At 39.8% G+C, this 27,378-nt stretch overlaps 1 protein-coding gene across 3 annotated transcripts in view; it reads left to right on the forward strand.

The window, feature by feature from the left end:
* The window catches only part of ZC3H6 (zinc finger CCCH-type containing 6), a 94,845-nt gene extending 67,530 nt beyond the window's left edge, over positions 1-27,315 (forward strand). The window contains exons 4-12 of one of the 3 annotated variants that reach the window (XM_037807646.1): positions 1,039-1,291; positions 5,056-5,186; positions 8,966-9,082; positions 9,712-9,823; positions 18,808-18,917; positions 19,339-19,592; positions 20,755-21,203; positions 21,532-21,771; positions 25,608-27,315. In XM_037807646.1, coding sequence (XP_037663574.1) covers positions 1,039-1,291; positions 5,056-5,186; positions 8,966-9,082; positions 9,712-9,823; positions 18,808-18,917; positions 19,339-19,592; positions 20,755-21,203; positions 21,532-21,771; positions 25,608-27,043 — 3,102 coding nt within the window. In that variant the 3' untranslated portion in view covers positions 27,044-27,315. Of the gene's footprint in view, positions 1-1,038; positions 1,292-5,055; positions 5,187-8,965; positions 9,083-9,711; positions 9,824-11,614; positions 11,660-12,121; positions 12,189-18,807; positions 18,918-19,338; positions 19,593-20,754; positions 21,204-21,531; positions 21,772-25,607 lie in introns of those variants that run through there. The other 2 variants (XM_037807647.1, XM_037807648.1) reach the window with 2 other exon arrangements.
* The last annotated feature ends 63 nt before the right edge of the window (positions 27,316-27,378 follow it).

Consider the following 27,378-nt stretch of genomic DNA (forward strand, 5'->3'; position numbering starts at 1 on the left):
CCTCAAGTTACTTTCTAATTTCTCTCGTGATTTTTCCTTTGTCCCACTGGTTGTTAAAACTGTTGTTTTGTTTCTGCATATATGTGAATTTTCCAGTTTTCTTTTTGCTATCGATTTATGGTTTCAGTTCATTGTGGTCAGAGAAAATACTTTGTATAAAGATTTTGGTATTTTTGAATCTATTAATCCTATTTTGTGGGTAACTTATGATCTATCCCGGAGAACAATCCATGTTCTTGAGATGAATGTGTATTCTGCTGTTGCTGGGTGGAGTGTTGTATATTTGCCTATTAGGTCTATAGTTTAGTTCGGTTCCTCTGTTTCCTTGTTGATACTCTGTCTGGTTGTTCCATCCATTATTGAAAGTGGGGGTATTAAAGTGTCCAGCTATTATTGTGGAGCTATTTCACCCTTCTATTCTGTCGATTTCAGCTTCACATATTTTGGTGCTCTGTTGTTAGATGTGTATATGTTTTATCAATATAGAATGTCTTTCACTGTCTCTTAAAAACTTCTTTTGACTTACATTCTATTTTGTCTGACAATAATGTAGCCACCCCAGCTGTCCTTTGTTACTATTTGTATGGAATATCTTTTTTTCATCCTTTTATTTGCAACATCTTTGTGCTTTTTTTTCCTATCTAAAATAATATCTAAAGTCTTGTAGACAGCATATAGATAGACCCTGTTTTTTTCATCCAAACTGCAAATCTCTGCCATTTAATAGGAGAGTTTAATCCATTTACATTTAAAGTAATAACTGATAAGGAAGGATTTAATTCTGTCATTGTAGCTATTTGTTTTTTGTGTATCTTATGTGTTTTTTGTTCCTCAGTTTTTCCCTTACTGCCTTTTTTGGTATTTAGATTTTTTGCAGTGTGCCATTTTAAACTTAGTTTTAAGTAGTGTTGTACATAAGTATTAATAAAGAGGCGGAAATACTATGTTTTCCTTTTCATTCTCCCAACTTCCCTGTGTTACTGTCAATTGCTGTACATAAATGAAAAGTCCTCTAATTGATTTTCCATTTTCACTTAGCATGGGCATATATCAGGAAGCTACATGTCATCACAGAAAGGTCAACATAACAAAAAATTTAAAAATAAGGAATATGATGACTACAGTACCTACAGTGATGACACCTTCGGTCACTACAGTCAAGAAATAGAGGAAGATTTTGCTAATCAGCTGAAACAGTACAGACGATCTAAAGAAATCTCGAATACTGCTTTAGGATCATCATTTTCTAAAGAACCAGGGAAAAAGCAGAGAATGAAAGGAGTTCAGCAAGGTAAGCTTGAAATCAGTAATCTGTTTTAGAATATGGGACACTTCTTAAAACAGGTAGCTGTGAGTAAAAACTCAGAAATTTCTTAGCTCCTTCTCAGGATCAGCTTATTTTTGTGGCACATGAATTTTTTCCCTTTAATTTGTAGACCTTGAGGCCAAAAGTCTACACATACTTCAATCTGCATGATATCTTGATATTCCAATTAGAAAGATATTATATTTCTAAAGTGTATCAAAATGTACTACAACTTCCCTGTTATGAAGCAACTTTCTTTTTCAGTTACTGCTACACTGTGAGCTCGTGTATGTTTTAGAGCTGTAAGGACAGAGTTCTGGGAATCCGTGGTTACTGGGTTCTCACCTGCGGTGGTCGCTGGCGGCGGAGGCGGGCCGGGGCTGCTGGGCCGAGGTGCCGCGGGGGAGGTCTCCTGGACGGGGCGGCGTGCGGGAACCTGAGACAGATCCCGGGACACGGACGGGGGCGGTCTGCGGTGGGCCAGCCTCAGCCTCGCCCCGTGCGCTGGCTCCGGCCTCCGAACCGCCTCCTGAGCCCCGGCCGGCGCAGCGGAGAGGGGGCGGCTTCACCGCCCTGCCCGTGCGGGGCCCTCGGGAAGCAAAGCGGACGCTCCTCCCTCAAGCAGCTGCATTTGCCGAAAACGCAGCGGATCGCCCTCAGATAAAACATTTTGTTATTCGCCAGCTATGCATTTCATTTTGAAGAATTACTGTTAAATAGACCCAGTTTTTAAAATTATCAGTGATAATTTTAAGTTTTATTCAAGCCACTATTTTTTGTTTCAGTCCAGCCTGAAAGTATAAAAAGTATAGGGCTTCTCTTACTTTTCTAGTATTTCTACTTCTCTGATATTTTGGGTAATATTGGTAAGAGTGGCGGTATGCCATTTTTGTAATTATTAATCTTTCTGTTCTAATACTTTAAAACCAGTTGGTTTAAGGAACCCTAATTTTGATTGTGTATATCTCTATTCTAAAATCTTTTGGATCAGATTTCCTTTTGTACCAAAAATAGTCCTTATAGTAAAGTCCTCTTTACATAGAATTCAATCAAGAAGAAAGAAAATAACCAGATCCCTTCCCCTAAAATACTGCATAGTAGTTTATTGTTATGATGATAGCAAAGTTTTCTAAGTGCATTTTGAATCATCAAAAAAAGGATGGTGTAGTCTGTATTGAATGGATTGTTTTCTTCTACTTTTGTAATTTCTAAGTATCTTGAATGATTTTTGAGTGTTTTCAACCACTCAAAGCATCCCATTTCCTAGACATACTATTTAAAAAGACATTTGGCTTCTTAAAAAGAAAAATCAGCGCTGATCACCGTTGCTGTGGAAATGTACATAGGAGTAGGAACATCGCTCTTTCAAGGCTGGAGATGACTTAATCTCATGAAATTTCTGGCTTCCATTCACCTGCCATTGTGAGGCACGTGGGCCCGGGAGAGACAGGCCGACATGCCAGCGAGTGACCGTGGTGAGGAGACTGGGGTCCTGTGGCTCAGGCCAGCCCTCATCACGGGCCGTCCCCGAGGCTGCTGCGGGCAGCGGGGCCACACGGAGGCCGCAGCCCAGGAGGGGGCAGCGAGCCTGATGTAATGGCCTCTAACAAGCTTTGAATAAAGGAATCAGGTAGCAGTCCCTTTGGTTGTTTCTATGGCTTCATTTTTTCTTGATTTCCTATGAAAATCCCTTTGAAAATGTGAATTTGGGCTTAGCTGAGCTAAGGGAAAAGGAGCTGACCTCTGGGTGTGCACTTGTGATTAGTGAGCCTGTTCCTGGGGCAGGCTGTGCTGGTGGCAGGGGTCATCCCCCTCGGAGAGTAGCCCCTGCCCACCTGGGTTTCCCTTCATGCCTTTCCTTGTTTGTACTTTTAAAGAATCAGGTGCCGCTTTTCGTTTTTGACATTCATTTTCCCCTCAGATTATGAAAATAGTATGTGATCAATGCAGAAAACTGGGAGAACACTCAGCAAAGATCAAAGATAAAACAAAAATAACTTGGAACCTTAGCACCAAAGATAATTACTATTAACATTTTCAGTGTATATTCCAGAATTTTTCCGACCATTATTTTTTAACAAAAAAGCTGTATGTAATGTTATAACTTGTTTTTCCCCTTAACTATGAATTTATCTCATGCTTATGTTAATGAATAGTTTTTTTAATAATTACATATTTTTATTTGACATACAGATTTCAATCTCACATCTGTTTGCATACAATTAATTTTTTTCTAATGAGTAACTTTAGAATTGCATGCTAGTGCCACTGATCCCCTTTCATTTTCTCTTTACAATCTGAGCCTCACCCTGTCCTTTCATAATCTAAGTTGTCAGCACCAAGAAGAAAACAGCTGCTAGCCCCTTTCCTTACAGCCACAGAGGGATTATATGTACATAAAACATGTTGGGCAGGTTCACATTTCTATGGCAACATTTGGTTTATTAAATATATATAATGAAAAGGGTCCCATTATAAAAGGAACTTGAATATATTCAGTGAGCCAGGTTGTTTAAGCAGGCTCTGTCAGTAACCAGGTGCACTATCTGCCTTACAACTGCAAAGTGCAGGAATTTACAGTTTGAGAGTGGGAAGGCACCTCAGATACCTCAGTCCCACCCCTTCCCTTCCACGTTACGGATGGGGAAAGGGGGTCAGGGAACAGAGCTGCATGGCAGGACTGACTGGGGCAAAAACACAGGCTCTCAGCTCTAGGCTCTTTATTACACTATGCTCCTTTATCCCCATAGACTGTCTAACTGTATTTGAATAAAATTGTGCTCTATGAGTCAATTTGTTTTTCAGCCTGAGGTGCCAGAAAAAATGAATTTTTATGCTTAAGTTTCTTCTGCACAACTTTTTCAGTATAGGTTTTAACTAAGATGGGGACAATTTTGATCTATAATTCTGCTAAATTTTTTCAAACTTATTTTGTGAGAGTTTACTCCTTCCTCTTTCCCCACAACTACTCCATGTAGTTATAACAGTACTAAGTCAGTCTACACATTTTTAAAGTAAAAAAATAGATTCTTATCAACAGCTTTTAAAGTTAAAGACATTGTACAGATTTACCTTTCTTTACATACTAATGTAATCCAGGAAAGCTTGGGTTAGTCAAGTTTTCTTAGTTTTAAGGGCATTAGAAGTTTTACTAGTTCAGTATTACTTTGGTAAAATGAGAAATCATCTTGTATTATGAATTGTTATCCTAACCTATTTTTTGTAATTTGGGTATCTTTTTATTTTATTTTAGTTTTTGAGGGGAGATGTCTTTTAGATACTTTTAAATACAAGTTTTTCAAAAACAAAAGACATGTATATATCTTGGAGATATTTGTGTATAATTACTCAAAGTTATCAATGGAAACTTGTTTGCTACAAATTAATCACTGATACCTGTAATGTCTTCCTTAAGAATATATATAATATTTAATCAGGAGGGATGTTATTAATTATCTTATTCTAAGAAGTACTTAAAAGAATAGAACTAGGAGACTGACTTCTCCAGCCATATGTATCCTTGTCCTTTGCTTTCTGTGTGTTGTTAGCATCCCTTAGAAACAAAGGCACAAGAAGCAGTCCCCAGGAAGTGAAATGCAAAGATTTACTTAGGTTTTCTTCATTGAATCTAGAGGGAAGAAATATGCTATACATTATAGACTATTTAAAAAATGCTGTACCTTGTAAACTGGTCAGTTGTCAGGTGTGCTGTTTCTCTGTGATATCTGATATGTTTTTAACATTTTTAGGTATTGAACAGAGGGTTAAAAGTTTTGTTGGTCGTGGACGTGGTTTGCCGAAGAAAATCAAGCGCAGAGACCGTGCGGGGAGAGCCCACAAAGGCCCTGATGGTTTTTCGGGAGTGGATGACTTTCAAGAGGTACTGAGATCCCATCCCATAGATGAGGAAGAGAAGAGCTTCCTCGCAGACAAAGTATTGCGGGTTTAATGCCACCTGCCTAGTCAATTCAGCATTTCCAGCTCAGATCAAATGCATATAAACTCCAGAAAAAGAATTTCATTTTAAATAGTCATGATGCTGGTACAGAGGAGTAAATTTAGGTGACCCCAAAATAAAATCAATATCTTTGAAGGCAAAAAACGTGCTCCCTAGTACTGTGCTGTGTTTTCTTCTCCTAGGCATCATCTTCCCCAGTTGCAAATGGCAGTAAAATCTAACTCAGTGTGTAGCAGGGCTGAGAAGGGAGTTGGTGGCCAATTAGCTTACTATTAGAGTTGAAGTTACTGAAAGCGAAGAAAAGTGGGTACAGATATTTGGAAAGATTAATGTAGATGCCTAGCCTATAGTAGATATTGAATAAGTGTACACCACATGGAGCTGAATTCTGAGCATGTACATGACAACCTTGCAGCAACTCGGGTTACAGCTGCCCAGTGCCTGTGTTCTGCCACCACTCCAGGGGGCTTTGATTGAGTTACGCACAGCAAGAGTGGGTTACAGAAGCTGCAGCCCTGAGTGAGAGCTAAAGGATGGCTCTACACTATAATTGAAAATGCTTGTTTTCCAATCTCTGCTTAAAGAGAATAGACATAGATTCTTCATGTGTGCTCCTTAGTACACTATTTAGGGAGATGTTTTGGGTGTGACCTAAATAAAGAGTTTCAGGATCTGGTAAGTTTGTGAAACCCAGCACATGCTGTTCTTCTCTTAAAGGCTCTCGCTTGACGTCGATGCATTAAGGGCTCTGAGCAGGTTAGGCAGGAAAAAACCTGCTCTATTCCCATTCAGCCCATGATTTTCCAGATTTACTTGGCCAGGAACTTTTTCCACACACCTCCTGAAATTCCCTGAGACCCCCACTGTTCCATAGAGCAACAGCTTTGGAAACATAGGCTTGGGGGTCCTGGACAACTGTCCCCTGCCTGTCCCTCTTCCCAGCCCCCAGGAGGGCCCCTGAATGCTTTGCTTTCCCCAGCCCAGACCAATGTGAGTGCTTTCTAATAAGCCTCCTCTTACTAGAAAAGCTTACCCAATACTTAATGCCTTCACCTGAAAAAAATTAGCTTCCAGTAAAGTGTAACTTTGAACAAGTTACTACCTGTTTCTGAGCCTGTTTGCTTTGTCCATAAAATGAGGATATTGTATTAAATTAATTCAAAGGGTACCTTAAAGCACTAACGTTTTCAATGTCTACAAATGTGTCTGCAACTAAAAGATTCTTTATCATGTACTAGAGAATCAAAATGAAATTCTCCCTTTTGCATTCATCAGATTCAGTATGTTTTTCCTTTCATTCATCAAGATTAAAATATATTTTTCATTAGGTCAGTTTACTGGCTGTCGTGAGAGGTATTTCTTCTGAGGTTCCAGGAACAACCAAGAGAGGGCAAGAGCCAGGGCAGCAGCTCATGCTGCACAGGGGAGCGACGGGCGTGCACGCGAGAGCGGCCCGCGTGGTCCACAGCCGTCCCGGCCTTTCAGGGACTGGATGGTCCTAAAAGGTGACTTCAGGGACACCCTCCTGTCCCTGCAGATTTTCTTGGAAACTCAAGAGTAGTCCAGAACAAACAAACATTTGCTGGATTTTAAAGACATACTCATTTTGTTGCACACAAAACTCTTAAATTTCTTTGTAGTAGCCGTTAAATTTCCTGTAAATATGTATCCTTTTCCTGGAAGATCCTTTCATTTCCTTTTCCTTATATGTTTAAACTATAGTATTCTCTTGGCCCGTTTTTCAATAGACTGCATCCTCTGAGGTAAATGAATTTTAAAATGACCGAGTGGCAGCTTGGCTCCCCTCCCTCCCCGGCTCTCTGTCTCGCTGGCCCAGTGTGGAGAGCACCGAGCTGCTGGCGCAGTGCCGGACCCTGTCCTGACTCTGCCGGTCCTGTCGCCCGCGGAGCCTGTCCCTGGCTTCCGTGTCCACCCAGGGAGGGCCACGCAGCTCTCCCAGCGCTTCCCCTGCAAGAGCTCTTAGGGCAGAGGGAGTGTGGTCCCTCCTTAGGCTCACACCTGAAGGTCCTCACCTTGTCCTGGAGCATCTGTGGACGCTGCTCTAGATTCTCCATCCTCCCTCAGTTGCTGCCAGATTCCCCACGGTTATGAGCACTGAGAAACTTTCTACTTGTGAAACATAGCACAACTTCATGCATTTTCTTTTCTTTTTCTGTGATTATCTGTTTTTTTGCTTTTTAATTTCAGAGTTACATCCCTGAAGGTGGCTCCTTTGCTTTGCGTAACTACCCTCTCTGGCTGCCGTTTTGTTACAGCCATGATTCCTCCACCAGTCCACAGCACAGAGGCCAGACTGAGCTGGCCACGAGCCTCCAGACATGCAATGGCTGTGAATCAAATTTACACAGATTTAAAACATTTCAGATGGTTGTATCAGAGTATATTATAAGTAATTGCATTGTGTTCTCCTGGGGCAAGTCTGGTACACTTATATTTTAAAGGAACCTCTAGGATTGTCTGTTTGCCTCATATTCTTGTACTATTTTTCTGAATTCTTATGGTAAAATATATTATTTCACCTGTGAGTGCTGAAGATCAGATTTAAAGTTTAACCATCTATTGCCTCAAGTACTTGTGAGGCAATTTCTTGATTTCAGTAAATTGTGCTTTATGCTGCATTCCTAGCAAATTAAGGGAAAGGAAAAACATAAAATCAGAAGAGTAAATGGATATAGCACTCCTACTGTATGCGGGTCACAGCACTTGCTAGGTGCTCGAGAAACAGTGTTGTTTTGTCGAGTCCACGCATGTAGCCCTCGCATGTCTAAGCATCCAACGCTGTCTTGACTGAATCTTCCATACTGAGGCGATCTAAGGAACACACAGGGCCATGAGACTTCCTACCATGGACTTCTTAGTTTTAAACTTAAAAGTTGAAGGTAATACATGCTCTCTGTGGTTGTTGTTCAATGAAAGTAAAAAATAACCTAAAAAAATATTTCTAATCCACCATCTCAGAGACAAGCACTGTTAAAATTTGAAGGTTTATTCCTCTAGTGTTTTTTTATTTGTACTTATTTATTATAAAACTGGCATCTGTTTTTCACTTAGTAAACTACTGTGAACATTTTCTTATGTCCGCAAATAGTCTTTCCACCACATATCTTTTTAATAAGCACATAAATTTCCAGCACTTCAACGTATCATGGTGTATTTGACCAGTCTCCTATTTGGGTATGTTTAGAGTGTTTCTCAGTTTTTTCTTGTGTGTTTGCTTAGCCATATAAGTACTTCTGTAGTAATTATTTTTGTGAATAAATCTTTGTGTGCCTCCCTGATAATTCCTTCAGAATAATCCTGAAAAGTACAAATTCTATGTCAAAAGATATGGTCATTTTAAAGTCTTTTGTAACATACCAACGATATATGAGAGGCAGGCATATTTTATTGCCCCTTTGTCAAAACAGAGTACTAGTGTTAATTTTTAAGATTTTAATCATTTCATTTTAAAACTGTGTCTTCATTAAAATAGAAAGAAATATTGTTCTTTACAACCACTAATAGCAATAAGCACATTTCTAGAAGCATATCTCTCTACAAATAAATAGGATCAGAATGTCCAAGCTCAATCATTTTTAATAGTCAATTTGTACTGCTTTCCAGATTTATGTGACTATACATTTTAATATCTATTAATATCTCATATATATAGCATTCAAATGAAATTTTTTTTCTTGCAGAATAATAAACCAGGGAAAAAATGGAAAGTTATGACTCAGGAATTTATTAATCAGCACACAGTGGAACACAAAGGAAAACAAATCTGTAAATACTTTCTGGAAGGGAGATGTATTAAGGTAAATTTATTAGAGGTCCATAAAATCAACTTCCAAAAGAGTCATTAAAATTTAAAGTCTTGTATGGGTCAGGGTGGGGGGTGGGGGATTTTCTTTCTCGTATAGTTGTAGTGAAACTGGTTCTTCAACATATATCTTGCATGGAAATACTGTATATTGGGGCTCATTTAATTATATTCTGGGACAACAGCATAATTTTTGAAACTGGATTTTATCTAAAGAATGCTTGATGCTGACTGTGTGGCAGGCCCTGTTTTTAGTGGATCACTAATATGAGAGGATTTAACCCTTGTAGTAACCCTTTGAGGCACTTAGTGTTATTGTTCCATTTTATGCCTGGCACCAAGAGTTAAGTATGGTTCCCACGTAGCTCAGTGAGAATGGTGAGGGCAGGGGCCCGGCGGCCTCCTCAGGGGCCGAGCTCCCAGCCACCCCCGGCGGCCTCCTTGCACACGCACCCTTAGCCATGGCCAATCCCTTGGGCAAGAATCCTGGGGGATTGGTAAATTATTATGAATCATTATTTAAAAATTGAAGGTGTGACCCTAATTCCACCATGAAATACCACGGAGAATATCCAACTCAATTGTTTACTTTTTTTTTTTTTCTGTCTTTTTGTTTCTGAATAGGGCGATCAGTGTAAATTTGATCATGATGCAGAGTTGGAGAAGAGAAAAGAGATCTGCAAATTTTATTTACAAGGTTATTGTAGCAAAGGAGAGAACTGCATTTATATGCATAATATCCTTTTAAAAATACGTTAAACAGAATGTTGAGGTTATTAAACATCATTGATGTTTTTTTAAAAAATCATATATACAATCTAGAAAGTCTAGTATGGTTTTAAGTTTAAAATATCACATTACATCCACCCAGCCTAGTTAACCTGTGTACTTCAGAAGGGTCAAACTGAGTTTTATTCTTTAGGGAAAATGAAATAACTTCCTTTTAGAAAAAAAAATCTAAGAAATAAAAGTACTTTACATATTTTAAAGTATTCCAAGAAACTGTGCTTCCTGAGGGAGCAGTTGGCAAAATATTTATTCTATGATTTAATTATTTTATTTAGGTTTATAAGTAATAAATGATCATTGTCAAAAATATAAAATCAAAGTATCATCAAAGCTTAAGACTCAAGGGTAAACACTGTCTACTCTTCCATACTTTTCTCCTTGGAGATCCGTACATTTTAATTGTACCCCTGCCCCCATCCCAAATTGGGATTTCACTATATATGGTATTCTGGTCCTTTTTAAAATAATTATATGTATATGTGTGTATATATATATATTGAATCTTACCATGTTATTTTTTTTCCCCAAATATCAAAACTGGTTGTTCACTACCATTTAGGAGTAATGGAGTCTTTCTTCACAGATTTGAAAATTTACCTTTATATACACTAGAAGTGTATGTATGTGTAGTTTTTTCTAGACCTCTGGTCTGGCTTCATGGGTCTGTCTGTCCTCACATCTGTGCTGTTTGGCTGTGATTCTTTCTAGTTCAGCAGCGCTCGGTGGTATTCAGTAGAGCAACTTTGCCATTCGTCTCTCTTTTTTAATATCTTGGCTATTTTCTCACAAATAAAAACAAAAATTTTTAAATAATTTTGTTAAGTTCACAAAAATAATGCAAAAAGAAGGAGGTGAATAATCCTTGTTGTCGATCTAAATGTAAAAGAGTGAAGCCATACAAATGGTAGAAGAATACAGGAATGAATTCCTTTATAACCCAGGGGAACAGAAAACTTCCCCAACCATGTCTTAAAATCCAGAAGCAGTAAGGAAAAAGACAGAATATTTGGCTGTATAAAAGTTTTAAAATTTGTATAACAAAAATATATGACTTAAGCAAAGTAAAAGACTAAAAAAAGGAGGAAAATTGTTTTCCACTTAATATCACTTACAAAACGATAATATTTTTTAGTATACGAGTTTCTAAAAATTGAGAAGAAAAATGGGGCAAGAGATATAGATATTTAACAGAGAAAGAAATGCATATGGCCCCTGTGCTGGTTTGAATGTATTATGTCCCCCAGAAAAGGCCATATTCTTTGATGCAAACTTGTGTGGGCAGAGGTATCAGTGTTGATTAGATTGTAATTCTTTTGAGTATTTCTGTGGAGATGTGCCCCACCCAGTTGTGCCTGATGACTCTAATTGGATAATTTCCATGGAGGTGTTACCCCACCCATTCAGGGTGGGTCTAAATTAAATCAGTGGAGCCATATAAATGAGCTGACAAACAGAAGGAACTCAGTGCAGCTGAGAGTGACATTTTGAAGAGGAGCCACAGCCAAGAGGGACACACTGAAGACACACAGAAGCTGAGAGAGGAGCTGCAGCTGAGGGACAGTTTGAAGATGGCTGTTCAAAGCAGACTCTTGCTCCAGAGAAGCTAAGAGAGGACAGACCCCCCAAGAGCAACTGAGAGTGACATTTTTGAGGAACTGCAGCCTAGAGAGGAACGTCCTGGGAGAAAGCCATTTTGAACCCAGAACTTTGTAGCAGACACCAGCCACGTGCCTTCCCAGCTAACAGAGGTTTTCTGGACACCATTGGCCATCCTCCAGTGAAGGTACCCGATTGTTGATGTATTACCTTGGACACTTTATGGCCTTAAGATTGTAACTGTGTAACCAAATAAACCCCCTTTTATAAAAGCCAATCCATTTCTGGTGTTTTGCATTCCAGCAGCATTAGCAAACTAGAACAGCCCCAAAACATGAAAAGTTGCTCCATCTTGTTCCCATAAGAGGGATGCAAATTAAGCTACACTGAGATACCATTTACAACTATCAGATTTGCAAAAATCCAAAATTTGTGACAGTGAAGTTTGTTGGCAAGGCTCTGAGAAAACAGACACATATACCTTGTTGGTGGGAATGCAAAAATAGTGTCCCCTTATGGAGGGAAATTTGGCAGGATTTAGCAAAGTTACAATGCGTGTACCTTTTGACCTAGCAGTTCCACTATTTTGCAAATTCTAATGAATTAATGGATCTGAGCAGTGATTACTGATGACTGCTAAAATCATTAGGTGAAAAGTCGATGAGGAACTTGCTGTGATGGATGGATCAGGCAGACACCACCTGGCAAGACAACAGGTAAGTCTTAACATCCCTACAAGAGAGACGAGACATTAAGTGACTATTGATAGGGTGCAGTAGGGAGTAAACACCTTCTGTGAAGTATTGTTGTCAGAAACGTGAATGTCAATCTGATCGAGCTCCCAGATCTAATGACCACTGTGTAGGAAATACAGGAGATACAGGACATCACAGTAATGACAAAGATACGTTAACCAAATTCTGGCCAAATTTGTCAAGAGGACAAATGATGTGGTATTTGTATCAAATAAATGATACATGGGAATTTCTAGAGATCAATAAAAGAAACTTGTGGCTCATGCTTAGATTCTGATTTGAGTAAAGCAATTATAAAAAGACATCTTTTGAAACAGTCTGAAAAATTTGTATATTGACTGGATAGTAGGTTAAATTAATGCATTAATTTTGTCAAGTTGATAGGTTATCATTGTAAGAAGAAATATTCCTTATCTGTTGAGAATAGATAACTGAAATATTTATGGATGAAATGTATTTCAAATATGCTTTAAAATACTCCTGTTTGGAGGGAGAGTCATGGAGGGCGTGTAGGGCAGTAATAGGGAACAGATCTCACACATTTGCTCACATGATGAAGACTGTTGGACCTGTGTGATCTGCGTGAGGGAGTGCTTGCTTTTTTTCTATTAGAGAAGTTGGGGGTTTACAGACAAATCATGCATGAATGCAGGATTCCCAACACCACCCCACCACCACCACCTAGCATTGGTGTGCAACATTTGTTAAATTGATGACAGCACGTTTCTATACTTGTACTGTTACTTAAAGTCCATGGTTTAACTTAGGGGCACTGTATGTGTGGTGTAGTTCCATGGATTCATTTTTAAAATTTTTATTCTGTTATCATATATACAATCTAACATCTCCCCTTTGAACCACATTCAAATATTTATTTCAGTGCTGTTAATTGCATTCACAATGTTGTGCTATCATTACCACCATCCATTACCAAAACTGTTCCATTATTCCAAACAGGAACCCTGCTCATTTTCAGCCCTAACTTCCCATCCCCTACCCCCACCCCATCCTCTGGTAACTTATATTCTAGATTCTGACTCTATGAATTTGCTTATTCTAATTCTTTCAAATCAGTGATATAATACAATATTTGTCCTTTTGTGTCTGGCTTATTTCACGTAGCATGTTGTCTTCATGGTTCATCCACATTGTCACATATATCAGGACTTCATTCCTTTTATGGCTGAATAATATTCCATTGTATGTATGTACCACATTTTATTTATCCATTCATTGGTTGATGGACACTTGGGTTGCTTCCATCTTTTGGCAATTGTGATTAATGCTGCTATGAACATCGGTGTGCAAATATCTATTCAAGTCCCTGCTTTCAGTTCTTTTGGGTATATGCTGAGTAGTGTCTTCCACAGTGGCTGAACCAGTTTACACCACCACCAGGAATGAATGGGTGTTCCTGTTTGTCCACATCCTTTCCAACGCTTATTTTCCATTTTTTAAATAGCAGCCATACTAATGGGTGTGAAATGGTATCACATTATGGCTTTGAGTTGCATCAAAACCTGATGACTAATGATGTTGAGCATCTTTTCATGTGCTTTCTGGCCATTTGTAGATCTTCTCTGGAGAGATGCCTATTCAAGTTGTTTACCCAGTTTTTAATTGGGTGGTTTGTTTTTTAAGTCAAAGGATTTCTTTCTATATTATGGCTATTAAACCTTTATCAGATATGTGGTTTCCAAATATTTTCTCCCATGGTATAGGTTGTCATTTTACTTTCATGATAAATTCCTTTGAGGAGAAGTTTTTAACTTTGGTGATGTCCCAATTGTCTATTTTTTCTTTTGTTTCTTTTGCCTTGGGTGTAAAATCTAAGAAATCACTGCCTAACACAAGATCCTGAAGATGTTTCCCTATATTTTCTATTAGGAGTTTGAGAGTTCTAGCTCTTATATTTTGGTCTTTGATCCACTTTGAGTTGATTTTTGTATATGGAATATGTTAGGAGTCCTACCCCTATTTTTTTTTTGAAAATGGAGATCCAGTTTTCTCAGTGCTATTGTTGAAGAGACTGTTCTTTCCCTATTGAGGGGTCTTGGCCGCCCTGTCAGAAATCAGTTGGCTATAAATGTGAGGGTTGATTTCTGAGCTCTCAGTTGGGTTCCATTGGTCTGTATGTCTGTCCTTGTGCCAGTACCGTGTTGTTTTATTACTGTGGCTTGGTAATAAGATTTAAGCTCAGAAATTGTGAATCCTCCAACTTTATTCTCCTTTTTGAAGATGGCTTTAGCTATTCATGGTCTTTTAACCTTCCATATAAATTTGATGATTGGTTTTTTCATTTCTGCAAAGAAGCTTGTTGGGCTTTTGATTGGGATTACATGGAATCTATAAATTGCTTTGTTGCTTTGGGTAGGATTGACATCTTAACAATATTTAGTCTTCCAATCCATGAACACGGAATGTACTTCCATTTATTTAGGCTTTCTTTGATTTCTTTTAGCAACATTTTGTAGTTTTCTGTGTACAAGCCCTTTACATCCTTGGTTAGATTTATTCATAGATATTTGATTCTTTTAATGGTTGTTCTGAATGGAATTTTTTCTTGATTTTGTCTTCCAACTGTTCATTGTTTGTTTATAGAAACACTACTGGTTTTTGGGTGTTGACCTTGTACCCTGCCACTTTGCTGAATTCATTTATTAGCTCCAGGAGCTTTGCTGTGGAATTTTCTGTATATAGGATCATATAATCTGCAAAAAGGGAAAGTTTTCCCTCTCTGTTTCCAGTTTGGATGCTTTTTATTTCTTTTTCTTGCCTAAGTGCTCTGGCAAGAACTTCCAGTACAAGGTTGAATAACAGTGGTGACAGTGGGCGTCCTTGACTTGTTCCTGATCTTTGAAGGAAAGATGCCATCTGCCACCACTGAGTATGATGCTAGCTGTGGGCTTTTCATATATGCCCTTTATCGTGTTGAGGAAGTTTCCTCCTATTCTTAGTGATCTAAGTGTTTTTGTCAGAAAAGGGTGCTGGATTTTGTTAAATGCCTTTTCTGCTCAATTGAGATGATCTTGTGGTATTTTTACTTCATTCTGTTAATAATTCTGTTAATGTGGTGAATTACATTAATTGATTTTCTTATGTTGAACCACCTTTGCATACCAGGGATAAATCCCACTTGATCGCGGGGTATAATTCTTTTAATGTGCTGTTGGATTCAGTTTCTAGTATTTAATTGGGGATTTTTGCATCCATATTGAGAAGAGATACTGGTCCATAGTTTTCTTTTCTTGTGTTACCTTTATTTGGCTTTGGTATGAGGGTGAGATTGGCCACGCAGAATGAAGAAGGGAGTGTTCCCTCCTCTTCAACTTTTTGGAAGAGTTTGAGCAGAACTGGAGTTAGGTCTTCTTGGAATGTTTGGGAGAATTCCACTGTGGAGCCATCTGGTCCTGGGCTTTTCTTTGCTGGGAGGTTTTTGAAAACTGAATCAGTCTCTACTAATAATTGGTTTGTTGAGATCTTCTGTGTCTTCTTGAGTCTGTGTTGGTAGTTTGTGTGTTTCTAAGAATTTGTCCATTTCTTCTAGGTGATCTGATTTATTGCTGTACAGTTGTCCATAGTATCTTCTTATACTCCTTTTTATTTCATTGGGGTTGCTAGTAATGTCCTCCTTTTCATTTCTTTGATTTTCATTCCTTGTATCCTCTCTCTTTTTATCTTTGACAGTGTCGCTCACAGTCTGTGAATTTTATTTATTTATTTTTTCAAAGAACCGACTTTTATCGATTCTATTGATTTTTGGTTTTCAATTTCATTTATCTCTGCTCTAATCTGTTATATCCTTCTTTCTGCTTGCTTTGGGTTGAATTTTCTCTTCTTTTTATAGATCTTCCAGTTTTGAAATTAGGGCTCTTATTTGAAGTCTTTCTTCTTTTTTAATATAAGCATTTGGAGCTATAAATTTCTTTCTCAGCACTGCCTTTTCTGCATTCCATAAGTTTTGATATGTTGTGTTTTCATTTTCACTCACATCAGGATATTTGCAGGTTTCGCTTTAGAGGTCCTCTTTAACACACTGGTTGTTTAAGAGTGTGGTGTTTCAGTTCCACGTTTGTGAATTTTGCATTTCTCCATTATTCCGAGCTTCATTCAGTTGTTGCTGGAGAATATTATATACATGTGTGATTTCAGTATTTTTTAATTTTTTGAGACTTGTTTTTTTTTGACCCAGCATATGGTCTATCCTGGAGAATGATCCCTGTGCACTGGAGAAGAATGTGTATTCTGTTGTTGTTGGGTGAGGTGTTCTATATCTGTTAGGATAGAGTGCATTTTACTGTTCTATTTAGTTTGTCATATGTTTGAAAATTTTCAAAGTAACTTTAAGAAATCCTAAATAATCTTACCCTTCAGAGATAACCACACTAGCAATAAAGACAGCATAAAATCTTGCAGACTTTGTTTCTATGCTAAGGCATATGTGTGGGAGTAGATGCATATGTGTGTGTGTGTATAGATATATATATCTATACACACAATTTTTTACATAAATGTGATCTATTTGTAGTAATTGTGAAGCTTGTATTTTTTTTTTTTTTTACTTAGCATTTTTATCTTTAATTCATATGGATTCAATTTTAATGTGTGATATACGGGAAAGACTTATTTTTTTCCAAATGGAAACTTTCTATTTCTACCTTATTTCTACCTTAATTCTACCTTATGTTCGCCCAGTGTTTTCTTTATAGCCTTCATCTCCCTGAACTCATTGATTTGGTTTTTTATTTGATTTAGCATATTTCTTTGAAAATCATTAATAGATTGTTTCAGTAAAATGAAACAATATCTCAACTGTATCTTGATTTAGGTGTAAGTTTGTTCCTTTGACTGGGCCATGTCTCTGCCCTTCCCAGTGTAGTTTGTAGTCCTTTGTTATCTGGGCATCTGGTTTCCTTGGTTACCCCAATCAGATTTTCCCAGACCAGACTGGGTTCAGATCTCTGGAGTGGGGCTATATTCAGAGTCAAGTCTTCCTGTAGATGTGTCTTAGAGATTGACAGACTTTCCTGTGAGGTCTCTAGCCGCTGTGGTTTTCCTAACCTGCTCAGCAGGTGGTGCCTGTCAGCCTGTTGCTCCCCACTGATGTAAGGGGGTGTGGCCCCTTTAGCTTCCGTTTTGGCTGTTTTCCCCCAGGCTCTGGGGTCTGGTTCTGAAGGAAAAGCTGAGCCCCACCTCCTTCCTCTTAGGGAAGATACACCCCCTAGGGAGTTACCATCTGCCTTTGAATAGCTTCTTTGTCTCTCTTGCTCTGTTATCTCCACTCCTGTCTGGGTCAGAGTGCTGCAAACTGAAAATGGCTGAGGCTCTCCCCTCTGAGCCCCGCAGGTTGAGAGAGAGAAAAAGGGAAAGAAAGCCCCCTTTCAGAGCCAGTCCATGGCCCCCCAGTTTCATTCATCTGCCAGAGATAGCACATGGTCCTTTGGGCTCCCCCTCCCAGGAAAGATGAGTCTTCTGGTTCTTTAAGGTCAGTTGTCACTAACAGCCTCTGTCTGCTTGTTGGGGGGTTGTAGCTTGTATTCAGCAGTCCACGTGTGTTCATGAAAACCCCAGTTGGAGCTGGGCTGAGCTGTATGCTTGCTCAGAGAGTGCTGCTCTGTAGCACCTTGAGGTTTTGCAGCTCAGCCTAACATTGGGGGAGGGGCTCCCGGCTCGGGTCCACAGTCTTCACTTACAGATTCCATGCTGTGATCTCAGGCATTCCTCCCAATCCAGGTTGGGGTACAATGTGTGGACAGTCACAGTTGTCGCCCAGCAGTTAATCCAAATTATTTACTACTTGTTGCTGGTAGTTTATTAGTTCTTTCAGGGGATTAACTAAATTCCACTCCTCTCTATGCCACCATCTTGCCCCCTCACCAAGAGTTGTTTTTAAAATCAAAAAGGGATTTTGAATTTTATCGGGTGCCTTTTGCATCTGCCAAGATGATCATATGATTTTTCTCCCTGACTTTATCAATATGATGTTTACAGTAATAAATTTCCTAAATTTATTTTTCCAGGAGAAATTCCTGGAAAAAAAATAACAAAAAACCACCATCTGAAAATGGCGTCTCTTTCACTGTTCTCCCAGAGTTAATATTTCCTTTCGAAGTTTGTCTCTTAGAAATCTTAAGATGGATCTATAGTTTTCAGTTTTTGGATATCTGACTTTAACGTTACACATCAAACCCCTTTATTTTTTTTCATAGATATAAGTAAGTTCTTGCTACAAAATTTATTTGTTCTATATAAGATTTTATTTCATTGTGGAAAGTAATAGGGTTCACATAATGAAAATGCTATTACATTTGCTTTAAACATTATAAATATTTTCCCTTTAAAAAGTAGTTTTCTAGTCTTAATAGAGTAAGTAAGATAGATTTTTAAAACTTTCAGAATGTTTTGTTGCATAGTTAAATATTTAGTCTTAGTAAAATAAAAAATAATTTTATTTAATATATACTATAAAATTCAATATAATATGTAATAAAATGATCTTGCTAATTCAGCACAACTTTTTTTTGTTCAAAGATATTATAGTGTGATTTTACTTGGTCTGTTCCTTAATATGTTTATTTACATGAATTTCCATGCAAGTTCTATCACACTGGAGCAAAATGTTACCAAGGAGACAACTGTAAATTTTCCCATGATCTTCTGACTAAGGAAACAAAGAAACTTTTGGACAAAGTGAGTAATATTTTTATACCTTGGTTATTTGTTAGATCTCTCTATAGGTTTATTTGACTTGAATAGCCGACTTTCAGATGTTAGTGCATAATAAATACTTGATATATCATTTTATAAAACTCTGCTGAGAGACCAAGGATTTGTTATTTTATGTTTTATCCTATTAATATAGTGTGTTGGAAAAATAGAAATATTGGAGTAGGAATTAGGAATCTTGTGTTCTTATCCCTGTTCTGCTACTTAAAAAGCTAATTTACTTTGGGCATATCCTCTTTGACTCTATTTGTCAAAATGAAGAGTTAGCTATCTATAGTCAACTTTAGTTTCATATTTTCTATTAACAACTAATTTACTGAAGCCTTCAAAGTTTTAAATGTGACAAGTGCTGGTTTTGAAATTCATCGTTTCCAATTATTTTTAGGTGTTAAATACTGATGAAGAGCCCACAAATGAAGATGAAAGAGAGCTAGAAGAACTTAAGAAGCGTGGCATAACGCCTCTTCCCAAACCACCCCCAGGGGTTGGACTTCTGCCAACCCCACCAGAGCCCTTTCCCTTTTCTGATCCTGAAGACGATTTTCAGACAGATCTCTCTGATGATTTTAAGAAAATTCCATCTCTTTTTGAAATAGTTGTAAAACCTACTGTGGATTTAGCACAAAAGATTGGGAAGAAGTAAGTTAGTTTTTCCAAAATGGCAGCAATTTTATTTTCCTAAAAATTCCCACTAAGAAACCAGCTTGCATTCCATGATCACATAATTAAGGTTAGAGCGAGTGGCCATCTGCACACACAGATTGCCACCCCATCCTCTGGCCCTGCCTGCTGCTGCCTGCCCCCAGGCTTTCCAGAAGCCTCCCCACACAGCAGTCCTGAAGGCACTGCCCGGTGCATGGAGCTGGTGTTCCCTCTGCCTGGTTAAGAGACCGTGTGTAGTTGGCCATTTCTTCCGAGTGGGTAGTATGTCTCCAGCACACTTGGTCCTTGCAGAGAAGCATTTCCTTAGGCTGCTGGAGGAAAGCCCCTGGAGGCAGGGCCCAGAGCTGCGTGTTCTGATGCCACCGCTCCAGCTCTGCTGCCCACGGCCAGGGTCTGTGCAGTTGGGCCCCAAGTCTTATTGTGGACTCATCCTTTCACCTGGACACTCGAGGAAGTGGTGGGGTCTCAGCAAATGAGGACCAAGACAGCAACAGTGAACATCAGAGCTCACGTGAGCTGTCAAAGCATTTTTGTCAGAGACAGGAAGAAGACAGGTTTGGCCACGGTGTCGCTAATACAACACATCAGAGCCTAGTCAATGCAATAAGAGAAAAATAAGAGGTATAACGATTAGAAGTGGATGGGCAGGCTCATTATTTGGGAAATTTTCCCTCAGTAACCCACAGAAATCTACTAACAAAAATATTACAAGTAGGAACTGAGTTAGCAAGATGTCCAGAGAGAAGAGCCATAGTATATTTAGTATTTTCAATAACTGAAAACCTTTTAGATTGCCAGCAATAACCAATTGGAAATTACAATTAAAAAAAAAAGGTCTGTGTATGCCTGGGAAAAGGACTAGAAGAATCATTTTTAAAGGCTGATCTCTCGGTGATAGAAATAGATGTGATTATTATTTATCTTTATTTTCTGCAGTTTTCAAAATGTAATAAGTAAGTTTTAGAATAGAATAAGCGGTAGTTAAGAAAACCATGGGCTAAAACGAAGGCAGGGTGCACTGTGTGGTCTTTCCACATGTAGATGATAATGTAACATTCTATTCTGAAATAGAAAGACATACTTAACTGGTATCTGTTTGGAAACATAACATTCTTTTTTATCTCTTTTCTTTGAACAGGCCACCAGCGTTTTATAACAGTGCCTCGCCCCCCGGACCCCAGTTTCAGGGGAGCAGCCCCCACCCTCAGCCCATCTATGGCTCTGGGTGCAGTCCAGGCCCTGGGCCTCACCCATCCCCGGGACTCAGCCCCGCAGTGTGTGCAGCTTCCCCGGGTCCCCCGAGGCTGCCGAGCCCACCTCTGCCCCCGGGTCCCCCTGCACCTGTCCCGGCAGGCCCACCTCTGGCTCCACCTAACCCAAGTGGGGCCTACCACCCCCCAGACTTTCAGGGACCCCTGGTGAATGCATCCAGAGAGAACCACTGCCCCCCAGGCGCCTCCCACCTGCCGAGCCCCGGGGAAATGCAGCTCAGCGGCTACGAGTCCCTGCAGGAGCCGGCTGAGTTCTATGAGTCTTACTATTCTCATCATGCCGTCCACAACTTCCCGCCCCCCGGTAACTCTGGAGGTAAGTTTACCTTTTGAAATATCTCATTTCTTATTTTTTTAAAAATTATCAATCCCTATTTTTCATTAAAGAAAGGTGTGGTAGGAATGTATGTTTTAAATAAAACTAAGTAAGATGTGATGAAATTGAAACCAAAAAATGTTTTAAATTAAATCAAAATTTTGAAACAATAGAACTTTAGAGAAGTTTTTAAAATAATTAAAAATACAATTGGTTTGATAATCAAATGTGGTTAATGTTGGAGCTTCGATTTCTGTTCACCCACGGCAGTATCGTCTGGTACAGTTTTGTGCCAAACGCTGTCGGTTTCTCTGTGTCACGTGTGCAGATGGGATGTGGCGTGGCGAGCTGGCCCAGCATCAGCCTCCCACCCTTCATGACTCGTGTGACCCTGGGGCTGGCTCTGATGGCAGCAGCGGGGCAGGCCACGGCCTTCGGCCTGCCCCTGCTCTCCTCCCGGCCGTGCGGAGGGCCCTTTTCGTGAGACTTACTCAGAAATACCAAGAAGATGAAGAATCAAGCAGCACCCAGCTTCACAGGGCACCAAGCAAGGAAGAAGGTTTGTCAGGTATCATGCTAGCATTTTACCTATTTGGATCACGCAGATCCCAGAATGATCTTGAATAGGTTAAAATCTGGTAAATGCGTTTCCCTGAACTGTCCCGTTTTATTTCCAGTGTGCCTCGTAGCCCTGTCGCCATGGGCTGGTTGTGGTTCCATTTCCACTGGCACACTAATAGTTAACTGTGCAAAGACTTGACTTGAAGCTGTGAATAGATATGGGCCGGCAGGCCTCCTGTCACAGGCGGTTTTTGCTTGCTTGCTTGTTTTTTTTTTTAATGGCTTTTTTTTTTTAATATTCATTTTGCTGAGATATATTCACATACCACGCAGTCATACAAAACAAATCGTACATTTGATTGTTCACAGTACCATTACATAGTTGTACATTCATCACCAAAATCAATCCCCGACACCCTCATTACCACACAACGAAAATAACCAGAATAATAATTAAAGTGAAAAAGAGCAACTAAAGTAAAAAAGAACACTGGGCGCCCTTGTCTGTCTGTTTGTTTGTTTGTTTCCTTCCCCTATTTTTCTACTCATCCATCCATAAACTAGACAAAGTGGAGTGTGGTCCACATGGCTTTCCCACTCACATTGTCACCCCTCATAAGCTACATTTTTTTACAATTGTCTTCAAGATTCATGGGTTCTGGGTTGTAGTTTGATAGTTTTAGATATCTACCACCAGCTACCCCAATTCTTTAGAACCTAAAAAGGGTTGTCTTAATTGTGCGTAAGAGTGCCCACCAGAGTGACCTCTCGGCTCCTTTTGGAATCTCTCTGCCGCTGAAGCTTATTTCATTTCCTTTCACATCCCCCTTTTGGTCAAGATGTTCTGCATCCCACGATGCCGGATCTACATTCCTCCCCGGGAGTCATATTCCACATTGCCAGGGAGATTCACTCCCCTGGGTGTCTGATCCCACGTGGTGGGGAGGGCAGTGATTTCACCTTTCAAGTTGGCTTAGCTAGAGAGACAGGGCCACATCTGAGCAACAAAGAGGCATTCGGGAGGAGGCTCTTAGGCACAATTATAGGGAGGCCTAGCCTCTCCTTTGTTTGCTTGTTTTTGAGGAAGAAAAGAAATAGAACAAGAACAGGACACCTTTCAGTTCAGAGATTTTGGCCTTCTAAGTGTCCAAGTTAAAAATGATTTAGTTATTAAAGAAATTTCTGTGAGCATAGACTGTGTACTTGAGGTTCTGTTCTATTATCATTAAGAAATATCTTTAATATAAAGATTATATGGAGAGAGTAAGTCTACCTTAGTATTTTTGATATTGATAAATGTGCAACAGCTAGTTATCTCAGTTAAGCATTTTCTTATTATGAATTACAAAATTGATATGTTTGGCCCCTCTTAGACATGAAGTTTAAGAATAACTACATAAAACTGGATAGCACTAGGTAGCTACAAACTATTAGTTAACATTTTTTGTTACATTTTAAAAGAAGGTAACATAAACTCTGTGTATCTAACATCATAGGAGAATGAGGGATTCCTAAGTGAATTTCCTATACAATTTAAATTTATTCTTTTGCGTGCTAAAGATTAATTAAGATTAATTTTTTTTTAAAAAAACAACCTTTTTAAGGTAGTCTTTGAAGTCTTATAGAGATTTATGTTTTCATAAACAAATAAAAATTTTTATAAATGATATAAAATTTATACTGTAATATATAGTTGATGTTCTTTGAGGGTTGTTTGCTTTGTATACAGAAATAATCTTGTATAGCTAGGTTTTTCTGTGTTTATTTTTATAAATTTTAATGCCTTTATGATTTTTATCTCTTTTGCTAAAAAGCTGCTCTCATTTCGTCTCTAATATCTGCTTTCCATTGGCTTAGCACCACTGTTCTACTCTCCTTCTGTTACTATATCCACTCTCATTTCAAAAACTATTTGACTGCTTATAAAACAAATTGATATGAAAGTGGAAAGAAAATAAGGGTAGACACATCAGATAATGTGGAGGAATGAAATTACTGCAGATACATTTAAATGACTGCAGCAGGCAAAAGTGAAGCACAAGTTCACTCTCAGCTTCCTGGAGATCAAAGAAAAGAGAAAAAAGAGGAAAATCTAGTGTCTAGAAGTAGTTTTTTCAGACACTGAGATCTGAGTAAAACTTCCTGCCATTGTGATATGTTCTTTGGAACTACAAACCCATCCTCAATACCAGTGCTTGGTTTGTAAACTCTGCTCTGTTCAAACTAAGCACCTATCACCAAAGTGATGGGAGAAGCACATTCATGAGCAATGAGATGAGATAAAAATTAGAATATCTGGGATAGTCTACGGATCCATGGTATTCCAGGATACATATATGTGTATGTGTGTGTGTATACATATATATACCTCCCTCAACAGTTTACTGTCCCTTCTACTCTACTTCAGAAGACTCCTGACAGCCAAATTTCTTAAAATTGTGTCTAACACACCAGGGCTAAATAGACTTTAGAAGCAGGGCCCACAACTTGAAAGGTGAAATCACTGCCCTCCCCCCTACGTGGGATCGGACACCCAGGGGAGTGAATCTCCCTGGCAACGTGGAATATGACTCCTGGGGAGGAATGTAGATCCGGCATCATGGGATGCAGAACATCTTCTTGACCAAAAGGGGGATGTGAAAGGAAATGAAATAAGCTTCAGTAGCAGAGAGATTCCAAAAGGAGCCGAGAGGTCACTCTGGTGGGCACTCTTACGCACAATTAAGACAACCCTTTTTAGGTTCTAAAGAATTGGGGTAGCTGGTGGTGGATACCTGAAACTATCAAACTACAACCCAGAACCCATGAATCTCGAAGACAATTGTATAAAAATGTAGCTTATGAGGGGTGACAATGGGATTGGGAAAACCATAAGGACCACACTCCACTTTGTCTAGTTTATGGATGGATGAGTAGAAAAATAGGGGAAGGAAACAAACAAACAAACAGACAAAGGTACCCAGTGTTCTTTTTTACTTCAATTGCTCTTTTTCACTTAATTATTATTCTTATTATTTTTGTGTGTGTGCTAATGAAGGTGTCAGGGATTGATTTAGGTGATGAATGTACAACTATGTAATGGTACCGTGAACAATCAAATGTACAATTTGTTTTGTATGACTGCGTGGTATGTGAATATATCTCAGTAAAATGAAGATTAAAAAAAAAAAAAAAAGAAGAAGAAGCAGGGCCCAAAGTATTCTCGTAAAGTTAAAGTATATAAATTTTAGGACATTAGTTTTATTATTTTTTTAATTTAACATTTGAATAGCTGATATGTTCACGTAGACCAAACACCCAGAAGTTTTAATAAAGTATAAATGGAAAGCCTGTACCCTGTCCCTCATTTACCCAGTTTCCATTCTCCCTTAACTATCATTATTAGTGTTCTGTTTTCTTTCCAGATATATTTTTTTTACTCTTCCTTGTTATCCTGATAAATCCAGAGTGATGAAGCTTAAGGATTGCTGGAACTAAAGAGATCCAGAACATTTTTGGATTCCTTTCCAAGAGTATTTCCCTTTCACCCCCAACCCACCATCCTACCACACATGCTTCCGTGTTCCCCTTGGTCATTCGGGATGAAGACCACCGGAAGAACGTTTCACGTGTCCGGTGTCACACCTCTTCCTTGTAGAGTACAGTCGCTGGATTGATCATTGTCCCACTGTATCTTATCTTGTTCCTGTGTTAAAACTCTGGAATTTCTATCGTGCACTAACTTGAAGTTTGACTATACATATTTAGTGTGTATGTTTTTTAGTATAGTCTTTTTTTTTTAATCTTAATTAAGGCCAAATATGAATGCTTCCCTCTTGACATTAAGTTCTCATCTGCTTTTAGATGATACTGTTAACTGGTATTCCAGTAGTGAAGAGGAAGAAGGAAGCAGTGTCAAGTCAATACTGAAAACATTACAAAAACAAACAGAAACTTTAAGGAATCAACAACAGCCTTCCGCAGAAGTCAACACTGACCCAAGGCTTGCTACGGAGAGAAGTAAAGTAAGCCAGGTGGTTGACCCCAGACTGAGGACCATCCCGAGGCCGGGCGTGAGGAAGCCTCCGGAATCTGTGCAGATGGGTCTTAGGCTCGCCTGGGACCCCAGGAAAGTAAGAGATGGCGGAAGTGGCCACATAGGCTCTTCTGTTGGTGGAGCAAAATTTGACTTGCGCCATTCAAGTGCTGGTGCTAATGCCAAACGTAAAAGAGGAGATGATGATGATGAAGATGCAGGCAGAGAGCTGAGAGGGAAAGCTTTCCCGATACCCCTGGATGCTGCGCCTGGCCTGGTGCTCCAGGACCCACGGTCACAGCTGAGCCAGTGCAGTCACATTAAGATGCACATCACCCTGAGCAGACCCAACTTCGCGAAGCATGTTGTGTGGGCTCCGGAAGACTTACTTCCAGTACCCCTCCCTAAACCTGACCCGGTGTCCTCCATCAGTTTGCCTCTGCCCCCCCTCATAGCTGACCAGCGGCTTGGCAGGTCTTGGAGTACGAAAGGTGACCCTCATTCCAACACGGTGCCCCTCGACGTGAAATCGGCAGCCAGAGCCAGAAACAGCACAGCAAACAGAGATGGCCGCCCGGAGCGATCTGGAGACGCTCATGGTTCAGGAAGTAAATTAGGAGATCCCAGGCTGCAAAAACATTTTGATCCTAGACTTCACAGACTGCCTAGTTCGGAGCCTCATCAGGTGGTTGCAGTGGACTCACGCACCTCCACAAGTGCCCCTCAGGTGGCCACACCAAACCCTGGCTCATCGCAGCCCTCAGCAGCCGTTCCTAGCAATTCTGGTTCCAGGGCTCTGCCCCCCTATGCCCCTAAACTGTCATCTTCAGCTGGCCTTCCCCTGGGAACCCCAAGTTCAGTGCTTAGTGGTATTAGCTTGTATGACCTGAGGGAGCCTGGCTCTTCAACTCCATCCGAGCTAGCAACAGTTTCTTTAGGAGAAAATGCAGAGAACCAGAAAAAAAGTGGAGGTTTCAAAAGTAGTGGCACGAACACATCTTCCCCCAGAGAAGCCGTCCTGCCACAGAAAACCGCTCCTGACGCTGGCGCTCCAGGCGACGGGCCCGCCGAGCCCCCGGCACCCGCCATGCACAGCCTCCCTGTGCAGGCGCTGGCCGGCCTGGTCAGGCCCCAGTACAGCGAGCGGCAGGCCAGGCCCCCGGGGAGCCCGAGCCCGGGCGACGGTCCTGGCGGAGAGCCGGATGGCACACGGCTGCGAGAGGTCTTCAAGGCCTTCGACCCCACTGCGTCCCCGTTCCGCTAGCGGTGGGCTGCAGGCAGGGGTGCGCTCCTGGGAAACACCTGCAGCCCTCTGCTGCTTCCTAACTGTTTACCTCTGTAGTTTATTTATTTTTAAATTATAAACATTTTTCAGCTGCTAGTGTCAGAACCACATGAAGTTATAGCCTCTAAAGCCTGTGGCATTTTATAGAATATTTTTATAACTTTCCGAGACTGTAGTGATTGACATAGAAACCTGTATATCATGTCAGCATCCGTAAAAGTACTTTTGTAAATAAACCATCATGAACTCAACACGTTGCCTGAATTATATAGATGCCAGTTGTCTTTCTTAATCAATGTTTAGATGAACGATGA

This window comes from Choloepus didactylus, chromosome 17 (genome assembly GCF_015220235.1).
Source record: "Choloepus didactylus isolate mChoDid1 chromosome 17, mChoDid1.pri, whole genome shotgun sequence".
In the NCBI taxonomy this organism is placed as follows: domain Eukaryota; kingdom Metazoa; phylum Chordata; class Mammalia; order Pilosa; family Megalonychidae; genus Choloepus; species Choloepus didactylus.